General features: G+C 37.9%; 2 protein-coding genes across 2 annotated transcripts; both read right to left on the bottom strand.

Moving 5' to 3' along the window:
- Position 1: 1 nt before the first annotated feature.
- adam17b (ADAM metallopeptidase domain 17b) lies at positions 2–10,424 on the bottom strand. The gene is made up of 19 exons (XM_056764540.1): positions 9,845–10,424; positions 8,912–9,044; positions 8,644–8,777; positions 7,223–7,311; positions 6,946–7,132; positions 6,625–6,752; positions 6,225–6,311; positions 5,794–5,904; positions 5,425–5,569; positions 5,223–5,311; positions 4,889–5,038; positions 4,605–4,804; positions 3,504–3,607; positions 3,234–3,368; positions 2,982–3,112; positions 2,820–2,898; positions 2,640–2,728; positions 2,406–2,462; positions 2–2,321 (listed from the first exon to the last, which is right to left on the bottom strand). The coding sequence occupies exons 1-19, from the start codon at positions 9,954–9,956 to the stop codon at positions 1,944–1,946; spliced, it is 2,538 nt and encodes an 845-aa protein (XP_056620518.1). The 5' UTR covers positions 9,957–10,424; the 3' UTR covers positions 2–1,943.
- A 437-nt stretch (positions 10,425–10,861) lies between these two features.
- On the bottom strand, positions 10,862–19,198 carry ywhaqa (tyrosine 3-monooxygenase/tryptophan 5-monooxygenase activation protein, theta polypeptide a). Its single transcript, XM_056764391.1, has 6 exons — positions 19,082–19,198; positions 18,011–18,446; positions 13,609–13,732; positions 12,689–12,852; positions 11,999–12,094; positions 10,862–11,878 (listed from the first exon to the last, which is right to left on the bottom strand). The coding sequence occupies exons 2-6, from the start codon at positions 18,302–18,304 to the stop codon at positions 11,819–11,821; spliced, it is 738 nt and encodes a 245-aa protein (XP_056620369.1). The 5' UTR covers positions 18,305–18,446; positions 19,082–19,198; the 3' UTR covers positions 10,862–11,818.
- Between the last annotated feature and the right edge of the window lie 5,160 nt (positions 19,199–24,358).

The raw sequence follows: 24,358 nt of genomic DNA, 5'->3' as shown, positions 1-24,358 counted from the left end.
CTTGATTTTAAATACACAGTCTTTTATTGAGGACAATGCTTTGATTTAAAAACGAAAACTTGCACAAAGCTATTAGGTTATACAAACGTGTAACACATTGATACAAAATACAACACAAATACTTAAATTGTTACAAGGCCAACAGGCAAGTATTGTGGTCACTGAAAAGGATTTCACAGGATTTGACACAAGTTTTCAGAGTTCGATCTGTTTTAACAGAAACTTTTGTGCTTGGTATATCGAGAGGTCAACACTATTTTAATACAATAAACATACAGGTGATCTACACACACTCCCAATGGTTACACAGATGAATACAAGCCAAAGGTGACCATTTAGCCCCCTACAAAAGACACTGCCACTCCCGAGTCAGTTTACTAAGGATTTTTACATGTTATAAAACACATTCAGTAAATAACATTTTTACAAAACAACTGCAAGGCACTTATGTTACTTTTCAGAGCAATGTTAAATATCCGTACACATTCATTTAGGTGCAGCTGTAAGATACTTATTCTTACGCACAGTCACTCATAAACATTAGGCCCGCATGTGGCACAGCAATGTATCGCAGTGTTTTAAAAGCATTCAGCGGTCTTGTGATTTTTTTTTGCAGTGCCCGTGAAGTTAAGTGCACACAATTACAATAAAAACAATTGTTCCTTAAATTACCTAGCGACTTGTTTCAATAATGAATTTATAAACTTCCTCATGTACCAACCAATTTTCCCAATATCTGCAGGTACAACACTTAAGTAACAGTACATGTTACACTCAAACACCGTAATAAAAGTGCTCATATGCTTAACTAAACTACTTCAGAGCCTACATTTGTAAATATCAAATGCCCTTCAAAGTAAACGTGATCATCATTTGCAGAGATTAAAAGCACCAGATTATGGTCTATGGAGCAGTGGCTCTCAAACCCCCTTTATGTAGAGTCCATTGCTTTGCAGCCCCCCAAATAAAGATTTATAATCTTATATTTAGAACTTGAATTAAAACAAACACGTATTCGGTTACACAATGCTGGAACATCAATTCTTTTTTTTGGTGATCTGTTTTATTTCATAAAATCTATGATAAATTTCTATATTTTATAAAATGGCACAAAATCTGTGGCCCCCTGGATCCAAATTTGAGAACCACTGCTATAGAGGATACAAAACATTTGGATGTATGGTGAATGTCAGAACATATATTATCACATAACATTATGGGTTTCAGAATTTGATACAAGAATTGTATTCAACGACGATTATTATTTACGAGTAAAACTGCATGATTTAAAAAAATAAGGGCAGGACTTTAAACTTGTTTAGTAGATTGTGAAAAGTTGGTGTGGCACACCGTTATATTAAATTGGCTTAAAAAAACAAAGTAATTTGTGAATATTTCCTAGATGCATGTTTTTGGGAACTGCACTGATCCAAAGATAAATCTCTCTAATGCTATTTTTTATTATATAAAAAAAATATATAAAATAATATATTATGTGTTACAAGTGTTGTTTGGGTGGAGCTGTGTTCATTTGTTTATCAATTTCAAAATTCCACAGCATTTCTCAGAAATCGCTTACTTCACCTTTAACTGCACCAAGGTCAAACAACTTTTATAATAAATAATAGGACCAGTAACATGCATTAAGAAAAAAAATAGGGTCAATTTAAAATTCATGCCAATCTTAAGCCTTTAACAATATAACTGGTTGAATATCCCTCTGTGTGTAAGATTAACAAAATCAAATTCCGTATGATACCTCACTGAAAAATTTGTGCTTTTTGCAGCTTCCAGCGCTCTAAAAACATTGCATTCTGGGTATTTTCCATACAGAAACTATGAGCGTTAAACTCCTTGCTTGATCTGTTCAGCTTTGAGAATTCCCAATAAAATAACTCTCGAGTCCATTTTTTCTTTCCATTTCCTTCTATACAATCAAGTGCTCAACATTCAGTCTCCTTACTGATAGTCTGTGGATATCTCCTCCCCGTGAAGAACATGGCATTCTCTCGGTTGTCTGTCAGGTCATCAAATGAGCGTGAAGCAGAACCAGATGTAGGGAAGTCCTCTCCAAGGGTTTGTTCATTCAGGTGGGAATTGTAGCTGGTATCTTCTTCGATGGTGGTCATGTGCTGGGTCCCTGTTTTTGGAAGATGACATGGGACCAGTGCTGGAGCCATCTGGGAGAGTGAAACGGGTGGAGTGCTGGTCTGCAAAGGACCGGATGCCTGGAATCGGGGCTCGGCGGAGTTGGCTGAAGCAGACGTTGGTTTGAAGATCCTCCCCGAGGCTAATTCAAGACTGCTAAGTAGCTCAGCGTTCTGTGCCAAAATATACACAATCTATCCGTTTTTCAACATAAAATGTATATTCTTTACATTTAGTCTTTATTGATTGGTACTTACACTGTGGAAGAAGAGGGACTTGGTGTTTGATTCATACTGCCGGTCAAGTTTCTTATCCTAAAAACAAATCATTTTGGGGTCAGGCATGGGTGAATATCGTGAATAGACCATTCGGTATCTTTCACTTTTTCATTTTGTTTCTGTAGTACAACTCAAGGTCAATATATACATATAGCAGACATTTCTTCGTAGTTGTAAGTGCAAGATTGCTGTGAGTTACTGGCGATGACTCACCACACAGTGGACCAGAACGCTGAGAGGAACCCAGAAAAGAAGTGAGAAGACCACAACTGTGCCAACAATGTTATCTGCCAAAAACTTCGCTAAGAACAGACACACAAAGATATTTAATATGAAAAATTCTCATACTGGATTTCAATTGAGCTGAAATGATCATGTTCATAAATAACTCACCAAAGGTATTAATGTCCAGCTTGTCAATGAAATCCCACAATCTTTCAATAACATCCTGAACCTGTTTCATACATTTGCCCTGGATTTCAAAATAAATGTTTGAATAATTCACAACAGTACATAAGCAGAAAATCATGTATATGAAAATGGTCTAGAACTCACAGCTCCGTCACAAAAGCCCACAGTGCAGGGTTTGCCTTTCCGCAGAAACAACAGGTTCCCCATGTTATCAACATACGGAGAACATACAGCGTTCCTATCCATGCAGCATACCTTACAAGAGTTGATCGTCTCTGAAAAATTAGATGAAGATCAAATAAAGCACATGCCGGCTCAAGACAGTGTTTATAAGCTGTAATAACAACAGTCTTTGCATTGTCTGAAATAACCAATGACTTCAGGTGGTCGGTTTACCATTGCAAGCACATGACTGCAGGTTCTTAACAGCCTCACAGAATGGGATACATTCCCCGTTCAGACATCGCCCGTTGTCGACACAGATGTTCCTATCAGCAAGGTTCTCTGGAGGAGGGCACTCGCTACTGTTTCCTGTTATAGCCAGAGAAGAAAAGACTCCAGTGTTACAAAAAACTAGAGAATGAAGCTCACCAAAACAGCTCCACACTTAAAATAAAATAAAACGTATAGCTAGTAGTATCTGGAGTATGTCAGCTTATGTCCCACCTGTGCAGTAAGATCTGCCCTTGCATGTGGCATCCATCGGCTCCTGGCACACCTTGGTAGAGTCCTCGAACTGGCAGCGTTTGCAGCAGGCGCTGTTTCTGTCACTAGTACCAAGAACAAATCAGGGAAAGCAGTTACCGATAGAAAGTGACATCAGCTGGAAATCTTAAAGGTACTTTGTCACACAGAAATTAAATTGGAGCTTTTTCCCAATTTGAAGCTAAACGCTACTTCAACAATCAAAACACATCATATAGGTTTTTAATGTTTAGTTGTAGGTCAAAGAGTCTGGATTAAAAAGTTGAATTTAATTAAATAAATACAAATATTTAAAGCGATAGTTCACCCAAATTTTTAATTCTGTCATCATTTAACCACTTTCAAGTTCCAAATCTGTATACATTTCTTTGTTTTGGTGAACACAGAGAAGATATTTGGGGCTGGGTGATCTTCCCAAAAAAGCACATCACGATCTTCATAACTGATCTGAATTGAAATACAGGGCTGTACATTAAGTTTTTTGCACATAGCACTGGTGCTTCAGAGGTTTGAAGTTTTGTAGCATAGGCAGCACAAGTATAAAACGTCTGTTATCATCTTTAAAGAACACAAATGAACAGATCACCACATAAATAGACTGCTTAACAACAAATGACATTAATGTTTGTCCACATAAAAATAATGTAGCTATAGTACTTACTAGGCCTATGGTAAACTGCAATAATATTACATTATCTAGATAATATAGTGGGTTTGAAACTTAGTATACTTCTATTACTAGAGTTGATCAGTTTACAACAAGAATACCACAATTTGCTAGATCAAATACTAAAGAACACTACAGCATTTTTTCATTCGAGCGTTTAGGTTAACCTGTGTTCTATTTTGGGTTAACCATTGTCATTTTTCCCACTATGGTAGTCGATGGGGTCCAAGAACTGTCTGGTTACAAGGATTCCAAATATCTTTCTCTGTTTTCGACCAAACAAAGAAATATATACAGATTTGACCAACTAGAGATTGAGCAATTCATGACTTTCCCTTTAATTCAGCATGTTTGACTATGCAATTTTTCGTTATGGCCACAGGGAGCTGCTCTACCTGCACACCGCAGCGGGCTTAAGCTTGCAGGTTGATGTGCAGCAGTTGTCATCGTTTAGGTTCAGCAGTCCAGGATCGCATTCCTCTCCTTCCTCCACCCTTGAGTTTCCGCACACATTGCTGTTCCTCTCTTTGAAGCAGGTGGAGGCCTTGGACATCAGTTGCTTTGCTATAGATTCCTTACTGCAGGTTGAAAACAACTAAAGGGAAGCACATAAAACAACAATCGTGACAAATGATACCGAGGTGGACTCAAAGCACGGACACATCACAGAAGGACGTACTTTATTGTTGGAGTGGTCGCCGCTCACTGCAATGGGGTACATTACGTATTTTCCTCCCTGATCCTCTCTGGGCGCACAGAGCACGTTATCCGGGTCGTGCACGGCACCAAAGTTGTGACCGAGCTCGTGAGTGGTAACCAGATCTGCTTCCTGTGTCAGCAAATCAAATTATCACTTTAAAGTGAGCACGAGCACACGGATAGACATGTTGTGACCTCATGAGAATTATGGAGGCACCTTTGTAACATGATGTGACATGCATTTCTAAATTCGAACCCAGGCGAACACAACAACAAAACGGAATAAAAAACAGAATAAATACAAGACACTTTACCTTGGTAAGAATGGTTTTCCCATAATTCTTGGTGCTGGTTAGTCCAGTGTTCAGGTATATAGCCCGGTTGTCATTTCCTGAAGGGCACTCTTAAGAAAAATACCACCAAAAGATCTTTTTGCATTTTAAGGACTAAGTTATCCATCTGGGTGTGATACTCAAAAAATATGGCATATAATTTGAAAGAAAGCGTTTCACTCACTCTCAGAGCAAAGACCTCCAGGAAATCCACTCTTTATTGGAGCCACGTACGCCAGGCCTAGTGTGCCTTCATCAAAATCCTGGTATGTGAACAGATGAGCCAAGCAAACCTTTGATGCATTGTCTGCGATGTCGATACTAAATTGCTGCAGGGAAAAGACAAACACGACATTTTACTACATTTACATGCGAAAGCAATTTCAAACAAACAAAACATCTCTGGAGCCTCTCTGACAAGTAGGTCATGGGCTGAAATGGATAATGAAACAGAATACACAAGTATTCAATATTGTTTGCTCTGTAAGTGCTAGTAAGCACATTTTTTATTTTTACATCAGGCAGGACACAGGCAGCACAAGCTCTCCCTAACCTCCAGCAATTTCTTGACATCCCAAACATCTTTGTTCTTCACAGGAGAACCCTTCATGTTGAAGTGGGCTTCTCCGGGCTCTCCTTTTGTGGGTGACCTATTAATTATGATCTGAAAAAAATGAATGTTGTTTTGTATCAAACTGCATTCTCTTGGAACTCCTTAGTGTTCTAAAAGTGATAGTTCACCCCAAAATGTATATTCAGTCATTCACTTTCTTTCTCTCGGAGAACACAAAAGAAGATATTTCAAAGAATGTTGGTAACCGAACAGTGCCAACGACTATTCAATTCTATATTCAAACAAATACAATGCAAGTCAATGGGTGCCTGTTAAAACATTCCTCAAAATATCTTCTTTCGTGTTCTGCGGAAGAATGAAAGTCTATCAACGATCACTATCACTTTAAGGCACCAAAGGAATTAAATTACCTGGTGAATCTGAACTCCATAACCTTTATATTGCTCATCCCATGATGTGTTGCGATAAATGTCGTCCACACGATCAATCAGCTCAATCTAAAACCCAAACATGAATTTACAAAATGCAAAACTTAAAACTAAATCCATTAAAACTATTTTTCCTTTCCTATTTGTCTAGGCGTGGCCAATCACAATTACTCATGAACGAAAAAGCGTTCTCTTAAATTCTTAAATGTATAATTTGATCCACCCTGTAAATGGAAACATTAATCTCATAATACAATAATTTATGTCTCTTAAAGAAAAAATACTTTTCTCATACAAAAGAAATAGTAATACGTTCTTTTTTAGATAAATTGCCTTGTTAAACCAATTATGACACTTTCTGAATAATGCCAAGTGTGAATACCAGGTAGTTAAGGGTGGTGCTCTCCTCCTTACGTCCCATGTGTCTGAAAAAGCGATAGTCTGCCACAAGCAGCAGAGGACAAGTGTTTTTGCTGTGGTCCTGGGTTTGCCTTCTCTCTCTCATGTGCTCTGTAAAGGAGATATAACAGCTAGAACAGACTTAAGAGTGAGAATGCGAGAGACAGACATTACACATGGGTAACTTAATAGAGCAGTGTCTTACAGTGCACCATCTTCAAGTGTTGACTGTAGACCAAATCCAGTATTTCACTCTCATAAGTCTACCGTATGCATCATAAAATAATTTCCTTTTAAGACTCACCATACTCATCATTGTCTTCATGTAATGCTGTGGCTCCCTGCACACTCTCTGGCATCATCTCGTTGTCTTCTGTGCTGATGTAACCACACACTTTAGGAGCTGCCAGCCGGGTCACGTTCCTGATGTCCTCTGAACGATAAGCAAGCAGCCGCCCATCCCGAGGGTCTTCAGTGAACCTCCACAGTGGCTGTGAAAAGGTTAACAATGATTGTAGTGTTTATATTGAGTGGTATGATGTATATCAGCAGATGTAGTAGATTGTGGTGATTTATATTACCTCAATGTTGTATTCAGCTTCTTCAGTGAGAATATGAGCAGAGAAATCATTGGCACTGATATGTGCCTGTACACGAGAATTCAGCTCTCCTAGAAAGGGAGGGTAAAAGCATGTGAATTAGAGTCGTTTTAACAATGGTTCGTTATTAATGCTCAGCGTAAAATATAAACTTGTTGTTCACTTTTATTTACCCGCTTAGTCATTCAGATTACTTAAATGATGAATGTATGTGCTCTTGGACCTTATAAGAAGAAAGAATGACTGCATTTTTCAAATAACATTATTCATCTGTGTTCAACTGAGAAAGGAAGCCATTTAAATCTGGGATGGCCAAAAATTGTCGATTCCTTGAATCCAAGGCATTTAAGAATCGATTCATTTAATTCCTCTTTGAGAGCCTTCATAAGCATAAGCCCCACCCCTCAGCTGATGTCATTTGTCAACTAATTCACATTGGTTTCTTTTCTAAAACAGTACAGACTTAAGAAAAAACTGATGGGTGTAGTCTAGAGCTGTGGAATGACATAAAATATTCTGCATCCATAAAAAGCAAAAGCTTTGTTTGCACACACACCGCAGATATAATTACATGTATCCACACATTTAACAAATCATATAAGTACATTTGCTTGACTGACGGACTGTAAACGGACCATCTTCTCTTACTCTCTACCGATCAGCTCAGTATGTGCATTAAGAGAATAAAACATGTTTATAACAGTCTCGCAACATATGTACTTGGATGTCTGTTTAAAGCTGTAAAAGCTGGACAGAACTTTTTAAACATCTGTCTGCACTAATTACATTTAACAGTAATATTAATATTAATATGCACAGCACTCTTAAATATTTTGAATACAATTGACTGATTATCAATCTGTCTATCTATATTCCTCAAACCTTTTTGTGTACACTGCTGAAACTTAAAAAATAGTAATTTGACCAGTGCTTTTTTTTAAAAACAGCTAGTAAATTAGATTATTAATGATGTTTTTAATGATACATCAATAAAACAACAATATATATGGTTACGGTTTTTGTTACATAAACAATAAACAATTAATAAATGTAGAAAGTGACAGGTTAGAATTTTGTATTGCATTAAAAATAAATTAAAAACAGGAAATTGAGCAGGAATTGAAAACAGCAGCTAGGAACCAATTCTTGGAATCGATTCTTTCGGTTCCCAAACCAGGAATTGGAATCGACTCCAAAAAAATCAGAATCGAACAGCCCTAATTATGAGAAATCTTTGTTTTTGGGGTGAACTAATCCTTTAATTTGTTAATGGTTAATTGTTTTATAACAATATTTTATAATGGCTTTCTGAACTAAAAAAACAATAACACCATAAATTATTTCCATTATAACAGTACTTAGATTACATTTTTTCAACTTTAAAGAAGTACAGGTGAAGTTACCGACGACGTGACCAGTGAAGAAGTTCTCTCTTTGGACCTCAAACATCTCCTGTGCGCCATCCTCTCCTATCACCACGGCATTAAAGTCACGGGTGAAAAGCTCTGTGTTGGTTGTCAGGTACAGTTTGAAATGCCTGCAAAATAAATAGCAAGGTTTTTTAAATGACTGAGCAGTGATCTTGGTGATGACCGGGCACAACTACAGACTGTAATGGACTCCTTTGAAGGACCTTAAAAGTACACATAAAATCAGGTTATGAATATTCACCTGTCTAATGCAGTGAAACTAAGAAACCTCTCTGCATGTGTGTGGGCCTGTACATCTCTCTTCCGTACTGAATGCTGTTGAAGACTGGACAGCTGAAGAACATCAAAGTCTGACAGCATTGAACTGAGCTGGTCTGAAAAATTGAAGACAGCAACTGAAAATTCTGTCATCATTTACTCATGATGCTTCAAATGATGTTACCCAAAGTGACTGATATATTTATGCATTTATACATTTATTAATATTAACTCCTTAAAGTGACACTTCACCCAAAAATAAAAAATCTGTCATCATTAACTCACCCTATTGTCATTTCAAACCTGTATGACTTTCTTTCGTCTGTGCTCTGTAGAACACAAAATAAGATATTTTAAGAATGTTGGTAACCAAACAACGCCGGTACCCAATCACCTCTATTGCATGGACACAAAAACAATGGGTACCTTCGTTGTTCGGTTATCAACGTTCTTCATCTTCTTTTGTGATTACAAGAAAGTCATACAGGTTTGAAATTACAAAGCGAGTAAATAATGATAGAACTTTTATTTTTGGTTGCCCTTTAAGGTGATATACAAGAAAGCCAGTGTGAGAAACAACCTTGTGGCCAAAAGCATTAAACATTACCACAGTAAATATAGTTGTGGCACCACAAAAAAATAGATGAAGATCTTAAAACGTATTGAAGAAGTATCTTTTTAACTTCAAAACTATGAATAACAGCAAATAGTGATGTCAGCAATAGTACAGTAACTGAGTGAATTGTTCCCTTGATTTCTCAACAAACTATTTGTTTTGATTTACTCTACTGTACAACAACAAGGGAAACTTTCGAGAGCTGAAATACAGTAACGTGTTTAAAAAGCAGACCTTGGTTTTGGTAACTTCATTGAAACAATGTGACTACAGAAACTAAGTGACTACAGAAAAACTCACCGTACTCGTCGTCCAGGACATCCCTAATGTTTCTCCTTGAACACTCCGTCAAAAAGAAAGACGCCAAAAAGAAAACAATGCGTTTCATGGCGAACACTATACAATACTTCATACAACACACGCTGTAATCCCATGGATTACAAATCTGATGGAGATCAACATCTGGACATGATCCACCAAATCTACACGCGCACAGCTGGCAGGACAAAACAAAGCGATAAAGTTTCAATGACGTAAATAAATAAGATTAAAATACGATTACATTATATGAGCTGTAAGGCGCTGTCGTCCATGCTGTTTGACGTTCAAAGAAAAAAAATCACTTAAAAACAAACCATGCCATAATCTTATTGTAGACAAACACCCGGAAGTGTTTATTGTGTGTTCAGATTCACTGTGCGCGAGTCGACGATACCGGGAAATTCCATTTAACGTAACGTAACTATCTACGGCTCGTGTTCTCGCGTTAGGTTTTTGGCTTGGCCGCGGTATCTATTACGTAAAAGGATGAACTTTCGAGGTATGTCTCAAAAGATACCGAGCTGACTGTGGAAATAGCATGTTGAGCTTCAAAAGGGGCGCGTGCGTAGGACTGTAGGCAGCCCGCAAGGTTTTGAAACACAGCCTCGGTCTTATCCGGACTCTATTTATAAACGCTTACCTCAAACTTCAGCCCGGCGTTTTAAGGTTTATTTACATAGATGAACAAGCATCTTAAAGTATTTTTATATATGGAGTAGTAACTATACAACTAAGGTTGAGATATTAATGTTGAATCATATATATATATATATATATATATATATATATATATATATACATACATATTCCAAATATGGTTGATGGGTGCAGCAAACGCCCTAATTGTTGAAATACTTTCATGCCACTCGTATTGTATTGTTTTTTACGTAGTATTGTTTGCTTTTACAGAAAAAAAAAACAATCGCATCACAAGATCAAAAATGTGAAAACAAATTGTAACACTCTGAGGAAACAATGAAATTACAGACAAAGATGTATGACTTATAAAATGATCATTTTAATTCAGGTTACATAGCTGGTATGTAAGGTTTACACATTTTCACAAGGTTTTGGGGGGGGAGATGAGGTGAATACAGTCAATGATTTGCAAAATCACAACAGTGGTCCAGATAACTACTGACATCACTTGACAAATCAAACATCCTCTCAACATGTGCACAAACCTGCAATGAAAAGCACTTTACCAAACGTATGCGATACTAGTTCATATTCCATCCAGTGTATAGTAAAATATGGGCATGCATGGTATTTAAATATTTCGTCTTTGAGCATTTCCAAGGTAACTCTTCAAAGTGAAAACCACAACCAGGCAAGATGGTTTTGTGACCTTCAAGACATGATTCTAGTCTATGAAAAGTGCATACTTGGCTGAGCAATGCATGCTGACTTGGTGCATCAGACAACAGCTTTCCTGAAATCAATACTAAAGAAAAGGCCCGTTTCAAGCCAAAACTATGACAATTACACAAGACATTTATCTCTGTCAGGTGTATGCTGATCTCCCTAAAGAGATGGCAGGTGATATAGCAAGCAAAGAACTATCCATGCTTGAGGCGAAATGCTTTGCATTTTGTGACTGACACTTCCAATGCTTATGTTTATCAGAATAACACGCTAGTCGCTCTGTCAAAGTTAAAGGACAATTGATTTTATGTAAGGATAATACTTTTCTACAGCAGACACTGCACATAAAGGCCAAAGGACAAACCACAGATAACCAAGAAACTTAATATTCACTTTCATTGCAATCACAATCCAGGTGGTGAGAAAATAACCGACTGATTGGAATTTCCACATTCACAGCTCATTGGTATGATCATGGGCTTACATGGCTAGAATAATCATGAGTGACACAATAAGGAATGAAGAAGTGTAAAAAGTTGTCGTTTTCCAGGATTGTTTTTCTTTAATATGGGAAGAGAATATGCAGGCTTAGTTTTCACCTCCATCTCCAACTTCACCCTCATCTGCAGTGTTTTCAGAGGTCCATAACTAATGGGGAAAGAGATAAAAGGAGGTATGCTTGAACACTGGTTAGTTTAACATAAATATTCAATCTTAAAGGTTGTTTGTAATCTTTTGTAGGCGAGTATGACTCTGTTTGAGACTCACTGTGAGGTTATCTCGAAGCAGCTGCATGATAAGTGTGCTGTCTTTGTACGAGTCTTCATTCAGTGTATCCAGCTCAGCAATTGCTTCATCAAAGGCCTACAAGAAAATCCACAAAACGAGTTAAAGCCATGTGAAGGTGTGCGAGGAAACCACAACAGTGAAGCTTCTGAAATGCAAACTATGTCCCTGATGAAATTCAAAGCTTGAGGTACACAATTTTCAAACCTAAAATTGATCAAGGTAACAACATGATTTAAAGGGATTGTTCACACCAAAAAAAATCTGTCATCGTTTACTCATCTTCGAGTTCCAAATCTGTGTGAATTTCTTTGTTCTGGGAACATGGAGAAATATATTTGAAAGAATGCTTAAAACCAAACCGTTCTTGGACCCCATTTGGGTGAACTATCCCTTTAACTAGATTTAAAAGTGAAATATGCCACTACCAGCGGCATGTTCTCCCTCAAAAAAAGATTATATCCTTTATCATATCTTCCACTTTTCAGACTGCAAGTGATTTCTCTAATAAGGTGCATATTACACATAGTCCCAAGCAAAACTCATGTTGAATGAGAAATGGCATAAGATGGTTTAATATCAAAAATAGAAATGTTTACAGTAATCAAAGTAATGAACTCAGTGAGCACTAATGAACAGTAACACAGTGGAAGTGTCGTCTAGAAAACTCACATTTTTGGCCAGAGAACAAGCCTGCTCAGGAGTGTTAAGGATCTCGTAGTAGAAGACAGAAAAATTGAGAGCCAGTCCTAGACGGATGGGGTGTGTGGGCTGCATCTCCTTCTTACTGATGTCTAACGCATCTTGATACGCACTTTGAGAGTTGGCTATCGTTTCTGTGCGGGAACACAAAAACATTATGAAGTGAAGAGAGCAACCTGCAGAAATTATAAGTAGTGACAATAGGTTGTGACGGTTCCTCACAGGATTTGGATATCAGACTGATGCAATAACCTAAGTGGCACAAAAAATTGGTTTATAAGGCAAGTAAATTATAACTTGGACATTACATTCTTTTTTCTGTGTGCAATTTGAATAAGCATGATCAATATCAGAAAGAAAGGGCGAAATGCCATTTATAACAGCAGACGTTTAGAAAAAGACATATGAAATACAAAAATAAGAATTTTGACTAATTGTCACAATGTCAAAAACCTTCTCCCTTGCACTAGATTTTTGTGCTGCACTAAGCCAAAATAAACACTGGGCCTTCATGACTTATTCCAAGCAAGCAGCCAGAGGGGGAATAAGGCCCTCTCCCAGAAAGACTGCAAACTCAATAAATGGTTTAAAAGACACCCTTAGCCATCTAAATACTCTCTGCAACCAAAATCTGACTAAACCATTCATGCTGAATCTGTCTTAACGCCACAGAACTAATTTTGCCTAAAGCAAAGAACAAAATGTGACACTGACATGGTCTCACAAACAGAAACAAGATTTATATAATTCACATCTAATGTCTAGGATGGCAAATTACTGCTTACTGTGAAGTAACCAAGACAGCATTACTGAGAAAAGAATCACGCATGTGCGCACACACACGCACACGTAACCCTTTCCCCGAAACAGATATGCAGTAAGACACTTACCCTTCCAGACATCTCCTGAGGCAACCTCTGCAAGATATCTGTAGTAGTCACCCTTCATCTTTAAATAGAAGACTTTGCTCTCTGGGTTTGTGGAGTTCTCAATCAAATATTTGTCGAGCAGTCCCTGAGGGTGGAGAAGAGTGCAAAAAAGGGAGAGAGAAAGAGCTAGTCATATTAATCTATTTTAAACAATCTTTGTATAACACAATCAATTAATAAAGGTTGTAAAGGCAGCAGTGTATGATTGTAAACTTTATTCATTTGACAAGTGTAAAACTGTAAACTGACATTTTGCAGCATCACCAGTTTACCACATTCTGGGCGTTGGTAGGTAAAAGGCTCTATTAGACAAACCATGCAAATGCACATAAACACAAGTGAAAACCAGAGAAGAGTGCAGACTTCCTGTGTGACAACCCACCCCTTTAGATGTTTCTCTACTGTTTAAAAAGACAGAAAATGAGAAGAGTAGGACTGACATTACTTTGTTTAATCCAAAGAGGGTCAGCCAGGGCACTCCTGGCCCCCCATATCCCTGTAAGTGCACATCACATGTGCTTCCTAATGCCTAAATTTAACAGAACCACCAGGATAGAGGAACAGACAACAAGCCTGTGTACTGCACGACACAGACAAGGATGTGTGGCCAAATATTAAAAGAACAAGCTGTTCAGCATAAACTATAAAAATATGTTACAGCATAAATGGAGAAGAAACCATACATTTCTGAACTACAAATCACTTTGAAACTGTGACATGAGAAGTAAATGGAAGTTGATCAGCTAAATGGTTTGGTGGCTGTTGAACAAATGACAAGCATTAAAACAAAAAAAAATCTTGCGTAATGCAAACAGACCTCAGCAACACAACAAGGCAAGCCACTGAAACCTGTATGTAATACAGCCTCATTTACTATTACATTAACTTTTCTCCAAATCAGTTTAGATAAACGAAGGTTACTCTTTACTTAATGCACTGCTTTACACAGACATCCATATTATCAGATGTTATGCCATCATCTCAGCATTTATGGGAATGTTCTACAGGGCCTCCAAAGAAACTAATGCACTCTCACTATCTCCTAATGCATATAGTCTTAATATCAGTGTATACTGCACACTGCTTTAACTAGAGAGTTAAAGGTCAAATGTCAGAAAAGCACAAAGACATATTCCCTCGCTGATAATAAGCACAGATGTAACATTTTTAAGTGGTCATGTGCCACAAACATGCGTTTTTCTTTGTCTTTGGTGCGTTATAAGTTGCCCTTGCATGTATAAGACGTAAAATTGGAAAAAAAATAAAGTGTCGGAACAAAACATGCATTCTATCTGTAAGTGAATGCTTACCCAGACCTGCCTGAAACACCTTGTGTAACCACACCCCACACAAATCTACATATGTTCGTGATTTGACTAAGACCACCCAAATGTATACGCAAGTAAGGTGGGCATGCCTGTCAGTACAATTACTATGGAACCTGATGTTCCAAATATGGTGGCGTTACATTTCTGCCTCACGCTTGCAGTATTCGACCAATTGCTACGCACAGTTTAACTGGCCAATCATAGCACACCTCACTTTTCAGAGCGATGATCTTTGGCAAAGATTAAATACAAGCATGCATTGTATGTGGAAAATACAGCGTTTTTGAACCTTAAATCATATATACGCATTGCATTACTTCTAAAACAAACGATAATATTCGTTTTGGCCGTGTCATATCACCCCTTCAAATTTAAATATCTCAAGAAAACATATTAAAGTCAGCAATATATTTCCCGTTTTAGGATCCAGTGTTTGGATCAAGCAGGTTCTAACTCAAAAATAAACTTTAATGATCCAGAAACAGGATTTGAAAGAAGAGAATTTATGCAGACTGGTGTTGTGAAGTACACTTGACTCCAATAGGCAAGAGTTTATGCATTAAAGGTCCAGTGAATGGAATTAAGTGGCATCTAGTGGTGAGGTTGCGCATTGCAAGCAACGACTCACTCCACCCCCCTCCCTTTCAAAGCACTACGGTGGCTGACACAGCACTAAGATGTCGTCACGTTTTCGCTTCTTTGCCGGAGGAGATAACGCACTTACGAAATGCGCCCTAACAGTTTGTCTATTTAGGGCTGTAGAAACAACATGACGAATTCCATGCAAGTGGACCTGCGGTGTATGTAGATAAAAGTCGCTCCATCTAAGATGAAAAAAACATAACGCTTCAGTTTGAAAGGTCTTTATACACCTCTGCAGACAGTTACTTATATTGAATTTCTGTCAATAGAGTCTCCAAAGATTACCCTGTAAGCCTGAAAAGAATTCAGAAAAATTGTAATCGTGCAACTCAGCCATGGATTAATACTGACCTCGCCTGCTCTTCTGCATATAAAACCAGACCCCTACCATAGATGCGCCCTACAAACCTCTGAGTAGCTGTCACATTTCAGACAATGACAGGCTTCAGAGAAGTGCCCTTAATATCTGACCTGAAGGGATAAACTCCCCATATGTCAGTGGCCCCTGACCTTCTATTCTTCACAAACTGGCCTGTTCTTGTTTGACAGGAAACCAGCTCTTTTAATGCCCTTCCTCTCTTTTTCTTCATCATTAAGAGATGCTGAGAAAACGGTGACTGAGATGATGTACACGTCCATTTCCGGTCGCCTTGTGCAACACTAAATGTACTTTAACCGCTCAGGATGGGCCCCTCATGTCTCCACACAGGATAAGCGAGTCACAATCCTCAAACTGTTCCTATTTAAAAACAACACACTACAACAATCAGCTGTGAGAGAACGCTACCAGCAAGCCAATGCAATGCTAACTGCTATTTTTAGTAGCTGAGGTCACTTGTTTCTAACCAATTTCTTATATTACAAATCATTTTATTTCTGTGGCACAAGACCAGCTGCCTTTTACTAGACATGAGGGAAAGATCACAAGAAAAATAAAAAGGTATAGTTCACCCAAACTTCATTAATTTACTCATTATTGTCGTAGCATTGCATTATAAACCCCTTTATCATTCAGGAAAGAAAAGCTCAGGTACTCTCCCTTCCATCTTATTTCATAAATAAAACGAAACCCTTACTGAGAGTTATGAAGGAGCCACATAACTAGTTTCTCTAAAGCTGGGTTAACTGACAATTTGCGATATATTGAGCCCAGCTTGACTTCCAGATGTGCTCATTCATTGCATCTTTTTTAAACACTAGGCATGAATGGTCTTGTCTTTTCTGCGGCACCATTTCACCACGTTTGATAAGCGTGACAAAAAGATGACTGGGCTATTAGGGGAGTGACAGTGGGAATCCAATACTGATGACACAGAATCCAAACGTCCCTGCCTGTGGGAGGAGAGAGAGGCTGCACTTCAGCCTGCAATACATATCGAATGTGGGAAGCTGAAGGCTTGGTTGTCTCACTCTGCACCTCTGCTCGAGTAATCAATTGTCTAATCGTCCCACAAGAGCCTCTTACAACAAGAGGACTGGGATGAGGTGCCAAACTTTAAACTGGAACACTGTATGTGGTGGTTTTCCCCTCCAAGTACTGCAGCTATATGCCACAAATTCACTTCAAGAAGAATACAATTCTTTCTAATACAATGAGGCTGAGGGGACATAAACACTAGATCAAAGTTTGTCGGTCATGTGATAATGTGATGCCCCTATGAGCACTTATAGCTAAACGCAAAAGACTTAATTAAAGATCCACATATAACTGCAAGTATAGATGTACATACTACAGCCTTTATATACATGGCATTTTACATAGCGTAATCAGAAAATGTGCTATATTAAGAATGGTCAGTATAGTAAAAATAAAAAATTGGTTGACCACTATATAGCAGTATAGATTATAGAACTATAAAGCCGGTGTTGATTATAGTGAGCATATTGAGTGTGTTCAGAGCCAGTTCAGAGTTTACTTAATATATTGCCCAATAAAGAAAGATGCAGTAAAGATGAAATATTAAGCATAGCCAGTATATATAAAACCCATATAGATCGATCACTATATAGGCTAGCAATCTAGATTATAGAAGTATAAAGCCACTATTGAGTATAGTGAGCATATTGAGTACGTTCAGAGACAGAATTTCCTATACGTAATATATTGCCAGGTAAGATATACCTAGTATATGCCCAGTATAGAATGTAGTCAGTATAAGCAGTAATATTGAGCATGGTCAGTATATAGTAGGATGAATTCTAGACAGTGTAAAGAGCTAGTAGTAAGATTAGTTACTATATTGTCAGAAAATATATATATACTACTATAGAATGTATCAATACATATAATAATATTGTGCACAGAACATTCTGTTCTCAAAAGTATTGTTAGTATGTTGTCAGTAGGGTATACTCAGTATAGAAGTATATACTCTTTTTCAACGTCAACTTACCAGCACCTCGTTGCAAATATCGCGTAATTCACCCTCCACTTTCCCTCTGTATTCCTTCACCATCTGAAGCTTTTTGTCGTTGCCATCGGTCTTCTGTTCAATACTCGAGATGACCCTCCATGCCGACCTCCGAGCCCCGACCACGTTCTTGTAGGCGACAGAGAGCAGGTTTCTCTCCTCGTTGGTGAGCTCTGCTCCCTGCTCCGTCACCTGCTTCATAGACGCGGCCATGTCATCATAGCGCTCCGCCTGCTCTCCCAGCTTGGCTTGCTGAATAAGCTCCGTCTTATCCATGATTTAATGACACGGTAAAAGCGTTTCAACGCTGGACAATAGCGAGTCCGACAAAGAGGGGAGGGAGAACAGAAAGTGTGTAAAGGGGAAGAGGAGAGACTTGCTGGGCGAAGCAGTAAGGGCTATAGTGGTCCACGAACACCTGAGGTTGTAAAACCAAGAATATAGTATTCACAATAAAGTATGCAATAACAGATTAAGCGAACCAGGCAGTTGAAATTGTTCAATGTCATAAAAAAATAACACATTACAGTTCACGAAAAATATGGCTTATAACATTTTTCACCTTAACAACCCACTGGCTGCAATTTTCCTATCTGGTTACGTTTCACGCAAAATACAGAGAATACGATGTGTTTAGCATCATATATAAGATTCACTTTCTCCTGATATAACAGTTAACGTTAATCACGCTTGTCTAATCCAATACTGTCCATTAACCAGCAAATGGCTAACCTGCTACTTCTGGACCCACAATTCCCTAACACGTTCTGTAAATATCACCAGATATCTCCCATTTATATCATTAATTATGCTTCACAATCTTAATAAATACCCGATTGTTGCATCGAAATCGGACATATTATCAAGTAATGCTAGTCAACCTGGTAGCGCGTGCAATTAATTCGGTTAGCATTTTACAGATAACGACACCCTCCTGTCTGACACGGCTTTTACATCAAACAGACAGCGGAAGTTAAACCAAACACGAACGTTCTTAACATAAATCGGCGAGAAAATATATAAAACAGCAAAATAAGAGAATGTTTTTCCCACCTTGAAGAGCGGTACCAATCAGATATTCAGCAAAAGCTATATCCGCTTTGAGTGGGGGAGAAAAGGTTCGCCTTCACGTCCTCAACCGAACTCAAGAAGGGGCGCGGCTTCCTAAACGCATGACTAATCAGAGTGCAGATGTGGCGTTCCTCCTACGCAGAGCTACGGCCTGTTGACCAATCGTCGATAAAAATAGGCGGGATTAAAGGAGGTCCCGTCTGAGGCCATGGGATTTACGCGATTTAGAGCCATTCTCATCGCAATGGACACACCCCCTCGAATTCTTGTGCACGCTGCGGCGTGCATTTTTTACATTTTTACTTTATCTAAGGCAGAACCCTTTGTGCAAAATGCGAATGTTTTTTAAAATGAGTGTTATCGTTCATTTGAGGAAAATACTGAAACCCTGCTTTTAGTTCCTATCTTGGACAGTGAGTGTTTCCAATGCAAATAAACATGTTTGACTCGTTTTTCGATAGTCCTGGGTTAGGGTTACAGAATGAACAACAACGGTCCTACACAATTACACACAGAAAACTCGTTCAACTGTATTGTTAGACTGTGATGTCACCTGGGGTTTTGTTTAATACATTACTGTTGATCAAAAAAACATGGTGCCATGAAACAAATGGGGCTAGAGTGAAAATAGGGGATGGCCTCATTCACATCTGCGTATAGGCCACATTCTCTGAAGCAGGAAAAAACACATATCAGTTACTGGTTTAGAATGAGCTCGGATTCCATCCTTTTGTTAATCATAGTTTCTCAAGGACCTGAAGGCACAAAAAATGGTGTTTACTAAATGATGCTTTTCTGTATCGTGACATGACATTCCGCCACGCTATACTGTAAACATATGAACACTTAACAATGCGAAGTAGATACTTTTCATTGAATGTTTTAAGCAGATTATATTTCACTGAATCACATGAATAAAAAAGAGATGCTTAATTATGTGCCTGTATTTCACTCATTACCCTCTGTTTAATGAATAAAGGCTTATTCATCTAAAATGACAGGGCTGCCATTATTTGCCCATGCAAATGCAATGGGGAGAATTCTAGGTGTAGAATTCTGTTCTTATGAGCTGCATCTTTTCAAAAAGCTAAAGTGCTCTTACAGGAAATCATTTCATAATCCATTTTGTATTGCTGCTTTCTAAATCGTCCTTAACTTCATATTAGGTTTTAATGGAAATATTATTTTGCCAGAGATCAGTTATACATTAAAGCATACATTCAGCCTGCTTGGCTTATCTGACACTTGCATCTGCTCGGGGAGCTGCGGAGAAATGAGAGCATGCAATATGCTGAGTGCTTCAGGAGTGCTGTGCATTTATGTAAAGTTTCTGACGTGCTGCTCCTTCTCTGATCTGAGGGCTGTAAAACATTCATAGGGAAAGGAAGGAGAAAGAGGGCGGGAGAAGATTTAAACAGGTCTGGGACATCAAATGCAGCTGATTAGAAAAGCCAAAGATGTATTGGGATTCAGGCCCAGGATATGTGTAGGCACACCATCAGGTTACCCACATACTTTCAAACCATTTCTTTAGAGCTCACTTTCACTGTCGTGATGGAACCAGTAAAATACGGTTGATGTTCCAGCTCTTGGAAGTTAATAGCCTATAATGCGTTACTTGAACATTTTCATATGTAGTGCAAAAAATTTGTAATTAATCCAGCTTTTAGTTTTAAACACTTTCACTTTCCCAGCCAGCCTACCGTCACCCATGTTTGTGAACTAGATCAGTCAGGCTGTCGGTTCACACTTTCTGCACAGGCGAGCACTATTACAATCTATGTGATATATTTATTTTAGTAATTTCCAGAATGATTCTGCTGATAAGTTCCTGGGCCTTTTCTGAACACCGTACATTGAAGGACATGGCTATGATACCAGTTATGAGTAAGCTTTTTTCCAAGCAGGTTTTCAGGAGACAAGACAACGCCCAGAGACATTTTCCTGAAAAAAAAAAATTACGTATTTAATGTACAATTATTGTTGCAACATTGTTTAAACATTAGGTCATGGCAAATATACCACAGATTACAAAAACTGTGTTTTACAGCACAAAAAAGTTGCATTTAGACAGGCTGTCATAAAGGTTAACGTTATACACAATTTGGCAAAATTAAAGGAACATTTCCTTCAAGTTGTTCCATATCTGTATGAATTTCTTTTTTATAGATATTTGGAAGAATCCTTGTAATAAAACAGTTATTGGCCACCATTGAATATATTGTAGGAGAACTTGCTTTATTCTGTCTAGCATTAAGATATTTGTAAGACTGCAGGAAAGCAAACAGTTCTGGGGAACTTTTGACTACCATTGAAAATTTTTCCACTATATTTTTTCTACTAATTTATTCTCCGACACTCACAGCTTTTCTCAGCTGCACTGCATCTATCCAGGCTGAAAATTAAAGAGCCATGATCAGACTCTAAACATGTCTGAAGAGTTGGTGATGTTATTGAATTATAGTCCTATTCATTTACTGGGGGGTCTCAAAAGCAAAAGTCACTATACAGATGAGGCACCATGTTGTCACCTTATTCCTGAGATGCTTTGATTTATAAGACTATGACATACCCAAGGTTGTTGGTTCAATCCCAGGGGATTGCAAATACCTATGTAAGTCGCTTTGGATAAAAACGTCTGACAAATGCATAAATGTAAAAGTGAATATGCTATCACCCTCATTTTTGCTGCTGGTAGTCTGGGGTTCATTCGTCACTTTACAGAAGCTGTTATAGTGTTGCTGAAAATGGCTGTTCTGATGTTCTACCTGATTCAAACATCTGTGGACTCCTGTAAATCCTCAGAATTATGTGTCAAGAAAAATCCAGATATGATCTCTTAAAAGCAACAGTTCACAGAAATATAAAAACTCTCATAAATTACTCACCCTGATGCTACCCAACTGTATTTCTAACTTATTTAATATGAAATCATTTTAAAAATAAAACCTGCCACCGCCATGCTATGTAATATGAATGCCAACATCACGAAGCTCAAAAAAAACATCCATCATCAAAGTAAATTAAATTACTCCAGCCGGTTAATGTCTGAAGTGAAACTGCATGTTATTGAGAGATACTATTAGCATTTTGAGGTTTTTAGTGATACATTTTTTGTGCATGGCAACATAATATCAGCAAGGTACGTCTCAGTGGTGTTGTGTGTCTAAGTTATAAACACAAATATGATAACTAATCATATATTGTGACATAGTTATAGGTTGTGCGATATATTGTAAAGCAGACAATTGCTTGGTTCCTGTCAGATGCACACAATTTTTTTTATCTTTTTCTCATTTAAATAATTTTACAAACACAGTCAACCCTTCCTCTGGTTTGTAATTCCATTCAATAAAAAACATGAAGCTCAGGATATCAGATAAGCTCTCAGTCCAAGAGAGAGTGAAAGAGAGCACTGCACATATGGAGCCCGTAGACCACTCGGCCTCAGCACTCATGATCAAAAATTAATTGAGCACGTCAAACACACGGCATGTTTGCCACATTATAAAAGTGTCATAGAAGTCAGGGCTCCTTTATTTCAACCTGGTCGTGACTCAAGCCAGTGATGTCAATTGCAAACATACAGTCAATGTGTGTTTAGTCTGAATGAGAAAAAAATACTGTACATGGGCTCATTACCTTCCCAAACCCATCAGGAGACGCTTGGCTTTCTAGGGGCTGCTATAACAGTTCTGTCAACACTGACACTTTTAAATCATTTGGATTGCGTTCATTTGTAATTCAGGAAGACAGCTGTGATAGCTTATCTGGTTTCTGCACCATAAATGTGTACAAAGAGTGTTAATCACCTGAGATCAGTATTTATTTTTTGCATTGTGCTTCTAGTGTTGTGCAGGGCATAGCAAACTGTATTGTAAATCTGCTGTTTTCACATGTTTTTGCTGTGATGATGATAGTAATCACTCAGCATACCCAGTTAAAAAGTCACTGGCCGCAACTGTAATATAGTATGTCACATAGTGTTCCTCCCAACTTAAAGTGAGCGAGTTGCGTAAGGACAGTGCTTAAAGCAAAGAAACTGGACATGAAGACCCAGTCTGGTAATGAGATTTCATCACTCTAAAAAATACATCCCACACAAGCCCAAAGAGCTTTAATGTACTCAAAATCTGTGTGTGTGTGTCTAGTCCAGTTTAACTGGTAAACCAATAATTTTTTACCTTGTGGGGACATTTTTGATCCAACTACACATTTGCAAATGTGTAATCAACTTCATACAAATGTGTAGCCTTTTAAACAACACTCTGTACATTTTCAGTTTTTGTCAGGATGTGTGTCGAATACATACTCTTTGTACCACTAAAGCAATGCAGACACAAACACACGTGCGCACACACACATTAACTAAACAAGTATGTTGCTAATAAGGAGAGGGTGAGATGTGCATGTGATAAAAGAACAAAGACTGCATAATTCATGTGTGTGGGCAGGTGTGATGTCATTTTCTAAAAAAATTTACGACTAAAAGCCTCATAACCTTACATTAACATTGATGACAAATAGAATGGGCTTTGTTCTGTTAATCTATGATGTGTGCATGCTTAGCAGGAGATTTTTTTCAGACTAATGCATGTTAATACCCAGCAATCTTACATTTATAGCCAGAGTGTATTTAAATACTACTTTTTTGCACCCCCAAATTTCCATAATAAAATGTACAAGATAAAAAGTTCAAGTTGAGCAAAATACATACCATGAAGAATTTACACAGAATATACAATATAACACCATGTGATTTTGCATCTTATTTAGTTTCACAGAGGTGATTCTCAAACTGAAGTGTGGGTTAACATTTGGCTGGACAGCGAATATCTCTCTTTGAAGTGTGGAAGTGCCATTAAGAGTAAACGGGTCAATAACAGCTATAATTATAGTCCTCGGTTAAGACAGATGGGTGAAGCGCAGTGGTAACCAAACACTTGGCACTTTAGGGTAAAAATAACACACCTCACTGCAAAACAATGAGTATCTCATCTTTCAAGTGTACTATAACAATCTTATCAAGGATAAGAAATATTACTCAGCTGTCGAATAAACTGTCCAATCTTTTATCACATCAATCACATGCAGTCACACGATGACAGACAAGATGGTGTGACGTACTCCATATAATGTGGATTTAAGCATTACATTATCATCTATTTTGATAATGGATCTATTTATCTTTACTTACTTGTAAATAAATACTAGAATGTTCAAGAATAAACTACAATAGGAAAAGTTGCCAACTGGAGT

Source organism: Triplophysa dalaica, chromosome 13, assembly GCF_015846415.1.
Source record: "Triplophysa dalaica isolate WHDGS20190420 chromosome 13, ASM1584641v1, whole genome shotgun sequence".
Lineage (NCBI taxonomy): Eukaryota > Metazoa > Chordata > Actinopteri > Cypriniformes > Nemacheilidae > Triplophysa > Triplophysa dalaica.
This window is presented reverse-complemented; position numbering and strand designations above follow the sequence as displayed.

What these genes read in the sequence shown, in the direction of transcription:
- ywhaqa (XM_056764391.1), bottom strand. Translation starts at nt 18,304, where the DNA reads ATGGATAAGACGGAGCTTATTCAGCAAGCCAAGCTGGGAGAGCAGGCG. An exon ending in ATATTTGCAACGAGGTGCTG is followed by an intron (nt 13,733 to 18,010) that starts GTAAGTTGACGT and finishes CTCCACCCTCAG; the next exon opens with GGACTGCTCGACAAATATTT. An exon ending in CTCAGGAGATGTCTGGAAGG is followed by an intron (nt 12,853 to 13,608) that starts GTAAGTGTCTTA and finishes GTTCCCGCACAG; the next exon opens with AAACGATAGCCAACTCTCAA.
- adam17b (XM_056764540.1), bottom strand. Translation starts at nt 9,956, where the DNA reads ATGAAGTATTGTATAGTGTTCGCCATGAAACGCATTGTTTTCTTTTTG. An exon ending in TGGAGGTCTTTGCTCTGAGA is followed by an intron (nt 5,312 to 5,424) that starts GTGAGTGAAACG and finishes ATTTTTCTTAAG; the next exon opens with AGTGCCCTTCAGGAAATGAC. An exon ending in GGGCAGATCTTACTGCACAG is followed by an intron (nt 3,369 to 3,503) that starts GTGGGACATAAG and finishes TGGCTATAACAG; the next exon opens with GAAACAGTAGCGAGTGCCCT.